Source organism: Puntigrus tetrazona, chromosome 24, assembly GCF_018831695.1.
Source record: "Puntigrus tetrazona isolate hp1 chromosome 24, ASM1883169v1, whole genome shotgun sequence".
Taxonomy (NCBI): domain Eukaryota; kingdom Metazoa; phylum Chordata; class Actinopteri; order Cypriniformes; family Cyprinidae; genus Puntigrus; species Puntigrus tetrazona.
This window is the reverse complement of record NC_056722.1, coordinates 11416941-11433946: the sequence shown is the minus strand read 5'-3', so window position 1 is coordinate 11433946 and position 17006 is coordinate 11416941. Positions and strand designations below refer to the sequence as shown.

At 35.7% G+C, this 17006-nt stretch overlaps 1 protein-coding gene across 3 annotated transcripts in view; it reads left to right on the top strand.

The window, feature by feature from the left end:
- atp6v0a1b (ATPase H+ transporting V0 subunit a1b) overlaps positions 1-14928 on the top strand; it is a 17669-nt gene extending 2741 nt beyond the window's left edge. Inside the window, exons 4-22 of one of the 3 annotated variants that reach the window (XM_043226898.1) lie at positions 174-271; positions 692-820; positions 1037-1119; positions 1426-1552; positions 1681-1763; positions 1846-1939; positions 2136-2348; positions 3640-3790; positions 3942-4081; positions 4395-4555; positions 4800-4890; positions 5255-5373; positions 5490-5706; positions 5806-5913; positions 7309-7416; positions 9305-9322; positions 10765-10882; positions 10971-11142; positions 13998-14928. In XM_043226898.1, the coding sequence (XP_043082833.1) occupies positions 174-271; positions 692-820; positions 1037-1119; positions 1426-1552; positions 1681-1763; positions 1846-1939; positions 2136-2348; positions 3640-3790; positions 3942-4081; positions 4395-4555; positions 4800-4890; positions 5255-5373; positions 5490-5706; positions 5806-5913; positions 7309-7416; positions 9305-9322; positions 10765-10882; positions 10971-11142; positions 13998-14091 (2324 nt within the window). In that variant the 3' untranslated portion in view covers positions 14092-14928. Of the gene's footprint in view, positions 1-173; positions 272-691; positions 821-1036; positions 1120-1425; positions 1553-1680; positions 1764-1845; positions 1940-2135; positions 2349-3639; positions 3791-3941; positions 4082-4394; positions 4556-4799; positions 4891-5254; positions 5374-5489; positions 5707-5805; positions 5914-6116; positions 6243-7227; positions 7417-9304; positions 9323-10764; positions 10883-10970; positions 11143-13997 lie in introns of those variants that run through there. The other 2 variants (XM_043226896.1, XM_043226899.1) reach the window with 2 other exon arrangements.
- Positions 14929-17006: the final 2078 nt, after the last annotated feature.

Here is a 17006-nt window from a genome sequence, read left to right as displayed (position 1 = left end):
GTTGTACCCTGTTTTTTTACATTTATATATATATATTTTTTGTGGTTAAAGGGTTCACTCAGGGTCCCATATTGCATGAGCCATAAGTCATCACTTTAAGAAATAATCACATAAATATTTATGCTAAATATTTGATATCATTATTTATTTGGTGCTGGTGTCACTTTTTGCAGGGTTCGTAGAGAAGGAAATTAAGAAAGCTAACATTCCAACAATGGACACTGGTGAGAATCCTGAAGTCCCTTTCCCCCGAGACATGATTGACCTTGAGGTATTCTGCTTTAATCACATTCTGCTTTAATCATATATGACCTTAATTGAATAGTTCTGTCAAAATAAAAATTATGTCATATACTTACCCTCATATGGTTTCAAACACATATGCAGTTATTTATTATGGAACACAATGTGAAGTTTAAAAAAAAAAAATCTTTCAGCTCTGGTCCATATGACTGTTTCTTACAAGTTCTAAAAAGTGGCCAATATAGCTTCCATCAGCTTAACAAGACTTTCAACAATACTGAAATAATTAAGCTAAATAAGCACATTTTAAGCTCTTGCTCTTACGTTCACTCAGTGGCAAGCACAATTTCCTTTTCCCATCTAGTTATGAAAAGCTTTGGGAATATTTTGATATTTGTATTGTTAGTTTATAATATGTTTAATTTCTAACTATAATATTGATCATCAGGCAACCTTTGAGAAGCTGGAGAATGAGCTGAAGGAGATCAATACTAATCAGGAGGCCCTGAAGAAGAACTTTCTGGAGCTGACAGAGCTCAAGCATATCCTCAGACGTACCCAGCAGTTCTTTGATGAGGTCTGGCTGTTCTCTCACAATATGATCACACATTTCTCAGAGAGAAAGGGAAAAAAAATACAAAAACAACCAAGACATGTTAGGTGTTGTTTAACCCTTTGATACATGATGTCAACTGTAGTGGAAACAGTGGAAAAAGCCACTTTATCCAATCGCATTGAGATGTTATATACCTTTCTTTTATCCTTACCTATAATTATGCCGTTCTCTCTTTAGATGGAGGATCCAAATCTTTTGGAAGAATCATCATCTCTGCTGGACCCCAGTGAGGCTGGTCGAGGTGCCCCACTGCGACTGGGGTGAGTTCTAAGATATACAAATATATATATATATATATATATATATATATATATATATATATATATATATATATATATATATATATATATATATAATTATATTTAATATAACGGTCAACGGTCAGTAATAATGTGATAAAAGATTGAATTTATTTGCAAATGTAATGTTTATTGTAACTAAAATGGTAACCAACAATGGTTTATGATTGTGTGTTTAGGATTTATTAAAGTTCTGTTTTAAACCTTTAGCTATACAGAAAGACAGTATTAAAAAAATTGTAACGTAAAACTCTGCTGATAATACAGGTTTGTGGCTGGGGTTATAAACCGGGAAAGAATCCCCACATTTGAAAGGATGCTGTGGAGAGTCTGTCGTGGAAATGTCTTTCTCCGTCAGACAGAGATTGAGGACCCTCTTGAGGACCCCACAACCGTTAGTGTCAATTCTTATTCCTAATTATTTTCTCATCAAGTCTGTTAAGATGTCTGAATTTGACATTTTACGTTCCAGAATGAGAGTGATAAAATATTGATCAAGTTATGGGTCTTTGTTCATCACAGGGAGACCAGGTGCACAAATCTGTCTTCATCATCTTCTTCCAAGGAGACCAGCTTAAGAACAGAGTGAAAAAGATCTGTGAAGGGTGCAGCATTTATTTTTCTGATCTTTTATTATTCACATTATTTCATTCAGTGCTAGTCACAAACTTTAAACCTCATCTCCAGGTTCCGTGCATCTCTATACCCATGCCCTGAGACCCCTCAGGAGAGGAAGGAAATGGCAGCAGGTGTCAACACCCGCATTGATGACCTCCAGATGGTATGCCCTTATGCTGTCTCAATAAAGTCTACCAGCCTGATTTTTTTTTTTCATCTGTGCTTTTCTTTTTTCAACATGATATTGTTGATTGCATTTAAACTCAGTATGAACTTGACTTCACAAATCCAGTTATATTTGCATGCAACGTATACAGTGTATTTTTAAATCTTACAGTGATGTGTTTTCAAACATATAGGTACTGAATCAAACAGAAGACCACCGGCAGAGGGTTTTACAAGCCGCTGCGAAAACCATCCGTGTGTGGTTCATCAAAGTGAGGAAGATGAAGGCCATTTATCACACTCTGAACCTCTGTAACATCGACGTTACACAGAAATGTTTGATTGCTGAGGTCTGGTGCCCCGTTTCTGACCTTGATTCTATTCAATTCGCTTTGCGGAGAGGAACAGTGAGTAATACTTATCAATATATGATTTTAGCCACTGAATATTATTTTAGCCATTCAATACACAAAATAAATCCAAGAAAAAATGTACACTTCACTGTATATGGGTCAAAGACGAGAAAGGGTTTAACCATAAAAACAATAAGTATAATACTACACACTTACTGCACCCCCATAAAAAAGGGGCAAAAAAGTTTTAATTAATTCATTAATTGCATTTTATTTTGCCTTCTGCGGCAAAAAGAAATATCATACATTTTTCCCTGATTTACTAAATATACCCACTTAAATGTCATTCAGTGTATCTATCTTGTCAGGCATATTTACAGCAAAAGTTGTTTATGACACATTAAAAGACAAATTACTTTCACCCCAAGTACTAATTAGTTGTAATTAAATTTTTTTTTAATTTGCCACTATCCTAGTTTTTGCCCATTTGTCAGTAAGATCTTTTACTCATATAAAACCCTATAAAAATTGAATATGCTTCCTTATTCTTTGTATATTTTAATATTGTTTTACACTGTATGACAATGTAACATTATTTCAGCTAAATTTTGACATTTTGGATTGGAGCAGATAGTAAACAAAAAACATCTAATATACATGTGATCTTCAACACTGTTTTAAAACCATGCCATAATACACCTCCTGAAGTTGGTATTAAAGTTGGTGTTATTTTATAGATTATGTGACTTTACTATTGTGTTGATTGTATTATATTTGTGGAAATATTGTTAAAATGAGTAGATCTGATTGGCAGTGTACTTTAAAGATTACATTTTATTTTTATGGCCCCCTTTAAGCCCAGAATACTATGCAAATTTTTCCCCCCGATTTTACAGTCTGAAAAGTCAGAGCCAGTCTGCAGATTAAATCTTCAGAAAAATCTGGTAGTATATGATGGTCACAGACTCAGTGACCATCATATACATATACATATACATATACATATACATATATATTTACAGAGTCGGTAAGTGTATAATGCCTAGTGTTTTAAAAATCCTGTAGTAGATTCCAGCCTTTAGATATTCTATTCTGTTGGCTGTAACTTCACAATTACATGTCAACTACTTAGAGTATTAGTAGACTGGGTTAATAGAGTAAGTTGACAAGTATGTGCTAAGTTACTTATAGTCAGTAGAATGTCTGTTAGGGGAGCATCAAGTTCAGTGTCTGAAAAGTTACATAATATTAGCAGCATGCCTAAACAGTGCATCAATATAAAGTATTACCACACTATAAAGGTAATGCTACAATGGTCAATTTAATCAAGTTTTTTTGAATGTAGGAAAGGAGTGGCTCCACAGTTCCCTCCATCTTAAACCGAATGCAGACTAAACAGACTCCACCCACTTACAACAAGACCAACAAGTTCACCTCAGGTTTCCAGAACATTGTGGATGCTTACGGTATCGGAACATACCGTGAGATCAATCCAGGTACCTACACAGAAAACATTTTTATAGGATTTTGAACACAACTATACTTACTCTTTGGTTTAAAAATGTGCACTGCACTTTTTAGGTAATAAATTATAACTTTTTTTTCTAATACATGTATGATTGGATTTTTTTGTTATGTTTCCTGCAGCACCATACACGATCATTACATTCCCGTTCCTGTTTGCTGTCATGTTTGGGGACATGGGTCATGGAGTGCTGATGACATGTGCTGCACTTTATCTAGTCATCAGAGAGAGCCGCCTGCTCGCTCAGAAGAGTGATAACGAGGTCTCCGCTGATCAATAGCTATAACATTTAAGAAATATCACATTTGGAGGTGTTATTGTATTTCTAAACAATAACACGAAACTTTAGAAGATTTAAAATTCACATTTATTAACACATTTGTCATGAAACCAATACAAATAGCCATACAATTACATAACATAACACGATATCTTAGTGTAGTTATGAAGTCAAATTCAGAGGTGCACAATTTGTATAATTATTTATGATGTTATTTGATGATTGTTCAAAAATGTCAGTCATAAATGCGTAACTTTAGTTTTTATTTTCTCTCCCCTTTTCTGTGTGTCTGTAGATGTTTAGCATGATTTTTGCAGGACGCTATATCATTCTTTTGATGGGGATATTCTCAGTCTATACCGGACTCATCTACAATGACTGCTTCTCCAAGTCCCTCAATATGTTCGGTTCAGGCTGGAGTGTGCGGCCCATGTTTTTTCCTAAGGGAAACTGGACGTAAGTTCACAAAATTAAATAAGCATTTAAATAAGTTTGAATATAATTAAACAACATCAGCAATCATACAATCTTATGTTGATTGTCAAATAAATTTATAATGAAAATAACAAAGCAAAGCATTAAAACAACAGTATATAAAATACAGCCCTCTAATTTTTACTTTTGAAAGACAATTATTATATCCTAACTAACTTTTTTAACAAATTTGATATTTTAATATTTCTGTTCTATGTATTTGTAGGTTTGAGACTCTGGATGGTAACCCAGTTCTTCAGTTAGACCCTGCTGTTCCTGGTGTGTTTGGTGGCCCCTATCCTCTTGGCATTGACCCCGTATGTATCATAAAACACATTCATACAGTGTGCCCAAAGACATATAGAGACAGCTTAGACAACATAAATTAATTCACACCTACAGTAACCTCATTGTATGTTGACAAAATTCAGCATAATTGTACACAAATAAGGTGCTTGAAACTTTCTATTGTGCTTTAAATAAGTACAATTATATCAAGTACAAGTATATCTATTATTTCTGTAATTAGCTATCTTAAAAAAAGCTAAAAACTTCCTCTGTAGTTTTAAACTATCAATATGTATTACAAATGACCAAAATATAGCTCTTCAGTTTAAATTATGACAATTATACAGAAATGCTTTAATAAGACAGTTCTACTAATACTTTCTTTTGTTTTAGATATGGAATATTGCCACAAACAAGCTGACATTCCTGAACTCATTCAAAATGAAGATGTCTGTAATCCTGGGTGTCATTCATATGCTGTTTGGAGTCACTCTGTCCCTCTTCAATCACCTGTAAGCGTTTGTGATATATACAAATGTGTGCGTATAAAGCAGCTAGTGTACAAAGTAATAAGAGGAAATCGTTCTTTCATGTATTGTTCTAACTACAGTACCTATGCATCTTACAGGTACTTCAAGAAACCTCTGAACATTTTCCTGGGTTTCATTCCTGAGATTGTTTTCATGAGCAGTCTGTTTGGTTATCTGATCTTACTCATCTTCTACAAGTGGACGGCTTATGATGCAGTGACATCTAAAGATGCTCCCAGTCTTCTGATCGCCTTCATAAATATGTGTCTTTTCAACTACAATGATCCTACAAACAAACCCTTGTATAGAGGACAGGTAACACACACACACACACATTCACAGAAAAAAAATTGTTGTAGATGGATGGTAATTTGAATCAGATTTTTGGTCGGATCTCTTTCTATGTGTGAATAGACAGGAATTCAGTCTCTGTTGGTGGTGATAGCTCTGGCGTGTGTGCCGTGTATGCTGGTGGTGAAGACCATGGTCCTGCGCCGTCAGCACCTGTGGAAGAAGCACCTGGTATGTTTATTTAATCTAAAGCAGCCAAACTTCATCTTTTCTCTTTCATTTTATGTGATTAATTCAGAGAGCATGATACTAAAGTGGAATGTTGAAAGTGTTTGTTTTGTTTCATTCTCCGTGATAAATGCAGACTACATAAATATTAGTAGATATGATATTGGGGTTTGGAATTACAGACTGTGAACATTGTGTTTCCTCAGATGTTTTTAACAGCATGCCATGGGACAAAGCCAAGTATAACACCTTCACTGAATTTTTTCATAGATGTATATCTTGTGTGCATATTTGTCTGTTTGATAGAGTAGAATTGTGCATGATTTTTCGTCTGTTTAGGTTTAGGCTCACATGAGATTGTGAAGGAGGAGGCAACTCTGATTTGGCCCAGTGGGGCACCTACCATGCTGCAAGGCTTTATAGTAGATTTAGGATTGTTTAGAATAGCTAGATAATAGGTAATAGACTGATTATATTCAATTCACATGACATAACACATTGGCATAACACTATTTAATAGATTGAAAGTACTGATGGTCTCAAAATAATGAATACTTGATGACTATTATTTGTTTTAGAAAAATACTATGCATTTTAGTACAATACACAGGGAAATCTATACAGTAATTTTTAGGGATATAGCTAACAAGTTCATCATAATATGTAACTAGTATCAGTTCTTGTTGAATTCAGGAAAAAAACTGTAAGTTCAGCAGGATGGATTTACAATTTAGCAAATTGTAAATCTTGAAAGTGGCAAAAATGACCACAGCCTATCAATGCTATTTTTGTATTCTATCCTTTAAAGGAATAATTCACCCAAAAACAATCTGAAAAATACTCATTCTCTGGCCAGCTTGTGATGTAGATGTAGATGTAGTTCAAAAATCAAAAAAACCTTTTAGGTGATATATTCCTTTAACGTTTTATATACAGTAAAAGTGTGCTTAGGGGCATTAAACATAAAAGTGCCTAAACATAAAACTTAAATGGCCTTTCATGTCATACACTTTTTTCTGAAAGTTTTTAAGATCTGTGCTCATTTCACAATTAGTTAATCAAACAAATGTTTAAACTGAATAAATAGTATGCATTTTAATAAAGAAACAAAGTGCACTATTAAAAATACCCTTGAAAATCAGATTTTCCCTTAAATAACAAAAAGAGTTCATTTCCAATACAGGCCCAGCTGCACTGTGATTGACAGGTCTAGCTCGATTATGTTTGGTAGGTGCCCCAAATAGCTGTACCAAGCCCAGCATACACTCAGAGGGCCCATGGCGTGCTGATAGCCACACAGACCTTGTTTGTATTTAGTCCCAGATGAGGGAGGCAAGACCTGCTGAGAATCTAGAAACTTTAGAGCAGACAGGCTCACCCACCGGACTCACCCAACAGGGCACGCAGAAGTTCGGTGGCGTCCGGGTCGGAAACGGGCCTACAGAGGATGAGGCGGAGATCATTGACCACGACCAGCTCTCGCAGCACTCAGAGGAAGGAGATGAGGTGAGTGGAGTCAGCCAGCGGTACATGACACATTATTTGCACTGGAAACATTACTTTTTGGGGTTTTTTTTTCTGATATGTATTGGGGTATATTTCTCATGTACATTAAAATACAACCTAGACACAGTTAAAAAAATTATTTTGATGGCACACAGAAGAACATTACACTTTATTTTGACACTCCACATTCTACTAGCTATAAGGAACTTTGTAATTACATGTCAACTAATTCTCATTAATTTGCAACTACATGTCTACTAACTCTCAGAGTAGACTGTTATGGTAGGATTAGGGTTAGTGGAGTAAGTTGACGTATACTTTCATAGTCAGTATATTGTGGACCCATCAAAATAAAGTATTAGAAGATATTAAGCAGACAGTCTACTAATACTCTAATGACTTCTAGCTGACATGTAGTTACAAAGTTACTTACTGTTAGTAGAATCTAAAGTGAACTATCGAAATAAAGCCACTTTTTTTGTGATATGTTGTAGTTTGTGGTAAAGAAACCATAGTTTATGTGCTAGCAATATTTTAAGTGTATCTGACTTAGATAGAAGAGAGACTGATTAAAGGATTGCCATCCTACAGTAATTTGAGAAATGTAAACAGAGGAGTAACTTCTCACCGAGACTCTGTGAGCAGTCTGACTCACCCGCTCCAAACATACCTACCACTGGAATGTGCAAAATATTTTCATCCTCTGTCTTAACTTTTGACATTGCCCTGAACTCTCTGTTCTATCATGTGCCGAGCAGATACTGTAGAAACAACAAATACTGAACATACATTTGAATGAATTAAAGGCTGCTTTTTTGGTAATGTATTGTTTTTAGATAGGATGAATATTTTATGTCATGAATATTTCCAAATAATATTTTACTCCATTAATAAATAAAAACATACATGTATTTGTATTTTGCATAAAGAAAATGAAGCATGTTTTTAAGACCATTAAGGTTGTTTTTATTAGGGATTTTTACTGTAAATATATATATATATAATTAATTGAGTTGTATTACACATATTACAGTCATGTGAATCTAATGAGAACAATCACTGTTAAAAAACAAATCCATTACAGCTACAAAAAGAATTGTGCCTAATTGTTATAAACTACATTTTTACTTATATAAGTAATACTTATATAACTCGTATATTACTCAAATATACCTAAATACTTACAGTATAATGTTTAAAGTTGGGAGTGACTTTAGGGCCTTGTCTGTGAAACCGAGGGTAGAGGTTTTTGTTAGCATGAATCTTGACAGTTTGAACAAGCAGCACATTTGTCATTTTATTTATTATTTCATTCTAGTGTTAATCACTAATATTGATGTGTGGTCTGTTTAAGACACAATGGAAACAGAAAGATAGCTATATAGTGATTCAGTAATTTTGGAATGTACTGAAGTTTTGAAACTTGTTTTGAAACAGTGATTATTTATGGCCATCCGAATTGAATCTTTCTATGATTTATTATTATGAGTAGCACAATGAGTTATGACTGAGGTGAAGGTCTGTGGTATTACTCACACATGGCATTAATTGTTCGTGGTGAAAGAGGATTGCATAGATCCTCATCTACTGAGATGGAAAAATTTAGTATGGGTGCAAACATAAGGACAGGATCCAGCATGCACATATCAGAATATTGAATAATAGTAGTTCTCGGTGCACGTGTGCCAGAGAATACTACACACATTACACACTTGCTAAAGAATGAGTTTTCTAACAGATTGCTTTCTTTGTCTGATCTGTAACTTTTGACCTGCTTTACTTATTATTTTCACATTTTATGCAGTTAATTTTACATGAATTTAGAAACATTAATACTATTCTCTCTGATTTGTATGTAAATCTGAAACACTTTTCTCTGTTTTTCAAGCATTCAGAGGAAGAACCGGTAAGAGAATTTTCTGTTAACATAAAATTACCAGCTTATAAATATATGATGGATGTAAATGTAAAATACTCAAAATAAATTATTTAATAATTTACTCAAAGTATTGAGTACATTTAGGTGGATGAAAAAAAACTATACAATGTAGTTTCTTATTTTTATACATGATTGTTAGAATTAGGTCATATCTTTGATATTGTGTTATTGACTTAATGCACACTAGTGTAATCTATGTCACTCAATAACCTTGGTCTTCTGGTTCCTATGATATCCTGGTAACGCAGCTCCGCTGTAGAACAATGGGTGTTTTACGTCAGGTTTTCCATGATGGCTTTCAAACCATTCGGCACTCTTAACAAAAGAGTCAAGTGGAAAAGGGAAACCAGCCACTGCCAAGCCAAACTTTACAAGACTTTACAAGTGGGAAGAATCAGGCCTATCTTTTCCCTCTTGATAAACACACCTGATGTCAGTGCTCCTTCAATTATTATTTTTTTTTATGCTGAGTAATTTATTTCTGTGGAACCTAATCTTTGATCACCCTGGACAGCGAGTACTGTCCATTCATTTAGGCCATGCTCAGATCAATCCAATGTTTTATATACTGTAACATAGGTCATTGGTCACTTGGTTAATATGAAAGACAGCTGCAAAAGTAGTCAGTGGGGGACTGTGAGGTGTTAGAAGTCATAAGTATTATGGTAACAGCCCTGTTCACATCTACCATAGATATTGGCCACATTTAAAAAAACGAAATAGATTTGAATTGAGCCCTAAGGCTTGTTATGCAGTATCTTGGTTTCCATCTTAATTGTGCCATACAGTTTTGGGTTTGTGCACTCTACAAACCAATTCATGCATACATTTTATTCTTATAGCATGCATAAACATGTTTATAGTATGTTTCTAAAAAGCCAGTATACATTTCCATCTATTTTCCAAACCATTGTCTTATATGAGGTCTGGATGGCCAGTCAGTAACAGCACATTTTATAAAATAAACTTTCAGTAAATAGACCAGTGCTTTTGTACATGCACTGATCATGACTTGACAGATGGGGATCTCTTGACTTTTAGTAAAAAAAAAAAAACAAACAAACATGCATGTCACTCTGTAATCTCTCTGGACTGTTAAAAGACAGGAAAAAGATTGCTGACATTACAGTCATAGCTCTATTGTTCTCAACACAAATGACTCTGTGCATCTTACACAGTATGAAAATATTATGATGGAAAGTGAAGATGAATTACAGAGCCAGGGCTCCTTAATAGAGGAGTGCTGTTTTCTACTGCTTGTTTATCATTTCTTAATCAGATAACACTTTACTACCCACATTCACATAAAACTTGGCTTCAATAAAAGCTTCAGTAGAAAATGGATTGGATCCTACATTCAAAACTCCCTATTGACTCTTATGTATTTTTTCATTCTTTTTTACCTGTAGTTTAACTTTGGAGATATGGCTGTTCATCAGGCAATTCACACTATAGAGTACTGCCTGGGCTGCATCTCCAACACTGCCTCATATCTGCGGCTCTGGGCCCTTAGTTTGGCTCATGCTCGTAAGTTCATACACACACAGAGAAATATTCACAACACATCCACAGGCTTGTTAAAACTTAACTCACTTTTTTTCTGTCTGTATATCAGAGTTGTCTGAGGTTCTTTGGGGAATGGTGATGCACCTTGGACTGTCCTCGAGGAGCGGTGGTGGATTCTTTGGCCTGTCCATCATTTTCTCGGCCTTTGCCACACTAACAGTGTGCATCTTACTCATCATGGAGGGACTGTCTGCTTTTTTGCATGCTCTGCGCTTGCATTGGTGAGAAAAACAGTTTAACCACATACAGATTATTTTTTGTAGACATTTTGATGACTTCACTCAAAAATACCTTATCTAGATCAGTCATGAAACTCTAGACGGGTCTTAATTTTAATGAAATATGTTAGAAATCACAAATCATTGTTTGCTTAGCATTGTACACTGGTTCTGCAGAATCCTATCAGAGTTGCTCTGAAACCCAACACCTCCACCAGCTTCACCTGTCTGCATCAGCTAGGGTATTTCTTTATTCCTGTTCATGCATATCTTACATGCTCACAGCAGCGTGTCTGTGTATATTTTGGCATTAGTAAGTCATATTTGCTATGAAGCAGCAGAGTAGATCTGCTAAGACCAAAAAAATTTAAATGATCATCGCCAATAACACTGATATTTTGCTGATATTTTATTAACTAAAAGCTGTGAATGAATAGAACTGTAGTTGTCTCTTAAAAAAGTTGTCTCTTAAAAAAATTTTTTTCTTGACACTCTTTTCTGTTAAGACCTCAGTGAGTAGATTATTTCATTCCTCTGAAATGTGCTACAGAGGGAAAGAATGTGAAAAGGAAAGGTAAACATATCCCTGCCCTTCAAGAATAACTTGTTCTGATAATGATCTTTTTAATAATAATATATATATATATATATATATATATATATATATATATATAATTTTTATTTATACACCGATTGTAACAACACAGGTTGTATCAAAGCACTGAACAGTATAAAGTAGAAGAATACAATGATAGGGATGTATAATGACGAAATTGAACAATTTGTTATTAAATGCAGAGACGGTCTCTGTAATCAATTTGACGATAATCGCTAGAAATTAAGTGTCCCCAACAAAGCAAGCCAGAGGCGACAGCGGGAAGGAACCAGGCTCAGTTGGGGCCAGTTGTCCTCTGATCGGATGTGCAGCACTTAACCTCCAGTTCAATTTTAAATGCAGCTGTGTCAGATAGTGTGTGTGTGTGTGTGCGCATCAGGATCTGGTGGTCTGTCCACTGTGCGCATCTAGGTGTTTTGGTCTCTGATGAACATAATTTCTGGTTGCTAATCCATCATCTAGTCTGGATACAAACTGTGAAACAGAACAAGAAAGAAACAACACTAATATATAATAATATTAGCGTGGATGCCATTTTTTTTTTATGATGTCACAAGTACATTGTGTTTTATGAGTAGTGTTCCCGGTTTCAGCTGATCTAATTAATGCAGCCTAAAAATCCTTTAACGGATTGGAATAATAAAAGTGTTATGTTGTAGGCTACGTTAAAAAGATGTGTCGTTAATCTAGATTTAAACTGACAGAGTGTGTTTGCTTCCCAAACAGAGTTAGGGAGATTGTTCCAGAGTTCAGGTGCTATATATAAAAATGTTTTTCCTAAGACAATAACCCAATTTGGTTTTCAACTTTGATGAAAGGTTATGATCTACTTCTAACGATTTGACTACTATATACCAGACCCTTTCAAAATCCCTTTCAAGGTAAATGAGGCATAGCAGTCTTAATGGTTTTACTTGCTCCGTGTGTGGAAAGATGGAGGAGTCTTTTCTCTCTTGACTTAAATATTCACCACAGCAGTGAGACATTCCTTCACTCTTAAATGTTTCCTTCTCTTGTGTTCAACAAGAATTACATCTAAAATAAGGAGGCAATGTTAATTTTTTTTATCTTCCAGTTCCATTTGATATCTGGATTAAAGGCACATATGGAATATCATTTACTTTTTTACTCATCCTACTTTTTCCACAATGAACTGCCTCCCAAACACTCACTAACAGCTGTCTGTTTGATTTCAAAAATCTGTGTCTGGACATTACCTTTCTCAAAATCTCAAGCAAACATTTTTTTAATGGCAAATCTAAACATTCTTATCTATGACCCAGTGATAGTGAAGGAATGTGTGCGATTATGCCTCTTTTCACTCAAGGCAGCAAAACCTGGAGAAGATAGAAAAAAAAAGTGCCCATTATAGAGAAATACATAGAATAACCCACCAAACTTACAGGTATGAAAGCTTCAGAAATAAAAGGCAAAATATGTTGAAGTCGACACACATTGTATAGCATAGTTGATGAACCTCAGTATTCCAGTCCAAACTGGTATGATCTTTGCTCAGAACATTCTGAGAGATGAAAAAAAAACCCGGAGGGTGGATTGTATTTACAAGATGTGGTAAAACAGGTGAAAAGTGTCCCAAACTGTGTCTCGGTGCGATCTCTCCTTTTTTCTCTCTCTCCGTGTAGTGCAGTGGGTCCATGCTATGAAAGGTGAGGCCGATTGGTCACACAATGCTTTCTGGAGAGGACACGAGACAACCATTACTCCCAACTTTCCTGGAGTCATAGCTCACCAACTGGTGTCTTTTGCAGTGCTCTTAAATCCAGAGTTTGATGATGAGCAGCTGTGACCGATCAGCTGGTGATGGGTGTGGCCAGGTGTTCCTTGTGTGTTGCCAGGGTAACGCTGATGAACTTTTGGGATGCTCGTTACAATAGCAAATGTAACAGTTCGGTTAATCAGTCAAGTTGTAAAATGTTGCCAGTAATCTAAAAAATTTAACAATAATGTAGGTATGTTCTAAGAGGGCATGAGTGTCATTTGGCCTGCTATTAGCTGCCACAGTATAACAGGCCCTCCACCGGCTGACACATTCTTCACATGGTCATACAATCCAACTCGATTCTTACCCTTTCACTTCCACACACTTTTGCATTTGAGGAAATTACCACAAGTAAACAAAGATGCAAGTACATTGTTGTCAACAGGAATCCACAGGTGTTTTTAATATTAAATATCCCGCTCTGACATTGCGTTCTTTTGTCCTGTCCTTCCTGTCATTTAGGGTGGAGTTCCAGAACAAATTCTACACGGGACAGGGATTCAAGTTTGTCCCGTTTTCCTTCGAGAGTATCCTGGAGGGTCGTTTCGACGAATGAGCTACTTCAGCGTTATCAAATATCATCAGTTCCCGCTCTTGCATGGATCCTGTCTTACCCTGTCCTCTCCAGGAGCAGTGCTGTCTGTTGAAGTGTTTGTAAGATGTGACCCCTACCCTCTAAATGCACAGTTTCCTGGGTGTTTTTGAGATGTGTTCTGTGAGCCTTTCAACCAGATTTATAACCTTACTTTATGTACACAGTCCTTCAAATCGGTGTGGTAACTATAATGGATGTTATTGGAAGTCTTAGATTGAACAGTTTAAATAATAATTTGGAATAATTCTACAAAAAGGGGATTTTCACACTGCTCTTAACCATTCTGAGATTTCAAGTTTAGCCTTTAAGGTTAAATAACTTAAATAAACATGAGATTTTCCTAATTATGATGTTACTCTGCACCTGTTGTGTCTCTTCAAACATTCAAACTATTCAAATTTGAGCTCACATATGGATAGAAAGCAGCTAGTCAAAAAAGCAACAGAATAAAGGTTAACATCCTGTTACTGAGTAAACAGCAATGGATATCTAAAGTCTCTTGAGGCAGCTAGTAAAAAGCTAGTCAGTGCCTGGTGGACTGTCTTCAGCCATTTCTTGCTCAAAATTGAAACATATCAACACAGAAATAAAATGTTTATTTAATTTATTATCTAGTTGTTTGCTGCTGTGTTTGATTGTTTTGATGTGGTGATGTGGCAAGTCTCTTTACACACATAAGAAAGTGTTGCATGGACGAACATTCCAGTGTGAAAAATACAATCAGAGGAGTCAAAGCTGTCTGTTAATGTAAAACCCAGTTCCTCCTAAATCAGACAATTAAATATCTTGTGACAATAATCTCATGTCCTTGTTTCTGTTAGATCTAAGACTCTGTTTAATTAATTTTTCATTTAACATAAGAGAGAAAGATCTCATTTCTTGACCCGGTGGCCATGGAAGGGATAGAAACGCCTCACAAGACAATGAAGAACTTAATGAATCCACCAGGCCTTACAGCTCTAGTGGCTCCAGATTTCCTCCATGTTTGTGTCCAACTTCCTGTTCATGCAGAGGGAGGAAAAGAGGCAAGCATAGATGGAAAAATGGAATCTATTCTCTGTGAACTATTTTCTATTCAATAGCTCTATTGTAACACTCCCTATACGCGGTCGAGGCACATCGACACTACACATTTTCCAACTGTTCCTATTAAAACATACCTGAATTCATATCATTAACTCATCAGCTCATCAGTAGAGACTCCAGTACTATAAATATATTTAGGTCAGATAAGGGATACCTCCAAAATGTGCACCGTTGTTGTGACTCTAGGAACGGAGTTAGAAAACTCTGGTCTAAGCACACACACAAATATTGGATTTTCATATTTTACTGAGACCTACTCAGTAGATGTAATGGATTTTATACTGTATGCTCTCTCTATTCCCCATAAACTAAACCTACCATTTATTCAAAACTTTCTGCAATTTTATATTTTCCAAAAGGCTACAAGGCCAAGGTTTTTGAAGTATATGTTTAGCTGATCCACACACAAACACGCAACTCTTTTTTTCTCTCAGTATTTTTTTCACCCACAACAGATAACCATAAGTCTTCAACTTTCGATTTGTGAAAGGTACAGGTTTATGCAATTTGCCATTCTTTGTGCGCTCCCTGCTGGATAGTCAGGATAGTGCTTTTGGTGGGTGTTCAATTTATTTAAGAATAAAACAGTGTTGGCCGTTCGGATACCAAAGAAAGCTTTAAAAAAATATTGCATGAGGTATACTGAATAATTAGTGGCGTCTCAACTACATAACGTTTCTCTCTTTCACCCCTGCATGATGAATTCATTATATAAGCAATCAGAGGTAAGATTTTTCTTACCTGGGCAATGCCCAATTGTGAACTAATACTGTATGGCTGGAGATCCAGACACAAGCACATTATCCTGTAATTATCAATTATCCTGTAATTGTGCAATGATTGCATCCATTTTAATGGCCTGAGTGAATTTTCTTCTGAGTAAATAATACCTGAGAAAGTCTATGGACCATTCATTAACAAGACAATTCATAGTCCCAGACTCAGTTAAGGCATAGAGACACATGTCTTTTCAAGTTTTTGTTATCTAAAACCACACAACATCTAAATATATTGCTGCATATTGTCCGTGAATACACTATTCCTGAAACTGAAAAGGTGCTGTGCTCTATGTAAACCAAAATGCATCAAAATGTACTGATATAATTCAGATGGAACACAAAAGGTACAGTATTTCCTGCAAGAAGAATAAAGTGGTACTTGCCAATACCCTTTACACATATTTAGGGTGATCATGTAATGACCTTTAGTGAGCATTTCAAACCAGCTCATCTATGTTTTCTAACGAACTTGACAGTGCTTCTGACAGATTGCAGTAGTATTCAAGCCTAAATACTTTGTGTGTGTGTGTGTGTGTGTGTGTGTGTGTGTGTGTGTGTGTGTGTGTGTGTGTGTGTGTGTGTGTGTGTGCAATAACGAAAGATCCTGGATGGTTTCATCTCCTCCATCCTGTACCACCCACACCAGCACTGCCATATGTCCCTTAACTATTAGGCTCTGTTTAGTTTTATTTCAAGACATAAAATCTCATGTTCTAGGTTCAGTTTTTAAGTAGCAATGTACAATACAGACATGTACCTCATTCTAAAACTAAAGTTGTAGTAAAAAAACGTATCCGTGCATTTCATTCAAGCTGTCACTGCAATTCACTTGGATTAGACTCAGTGCCTGGGGGAGTTGGTAAGATCTCATGTTCCTTTGCTTTTCTCAGTTTTTCTTGTCATGATTGTCTTCTACTCTTTTTAACCTCCCCACCAGTATAAAACAAGTCTGCTCACCTTGGGCAGGCTGACCGTTGACCACTTTTTTTGTCAGTTTTTTCATGGGCACAG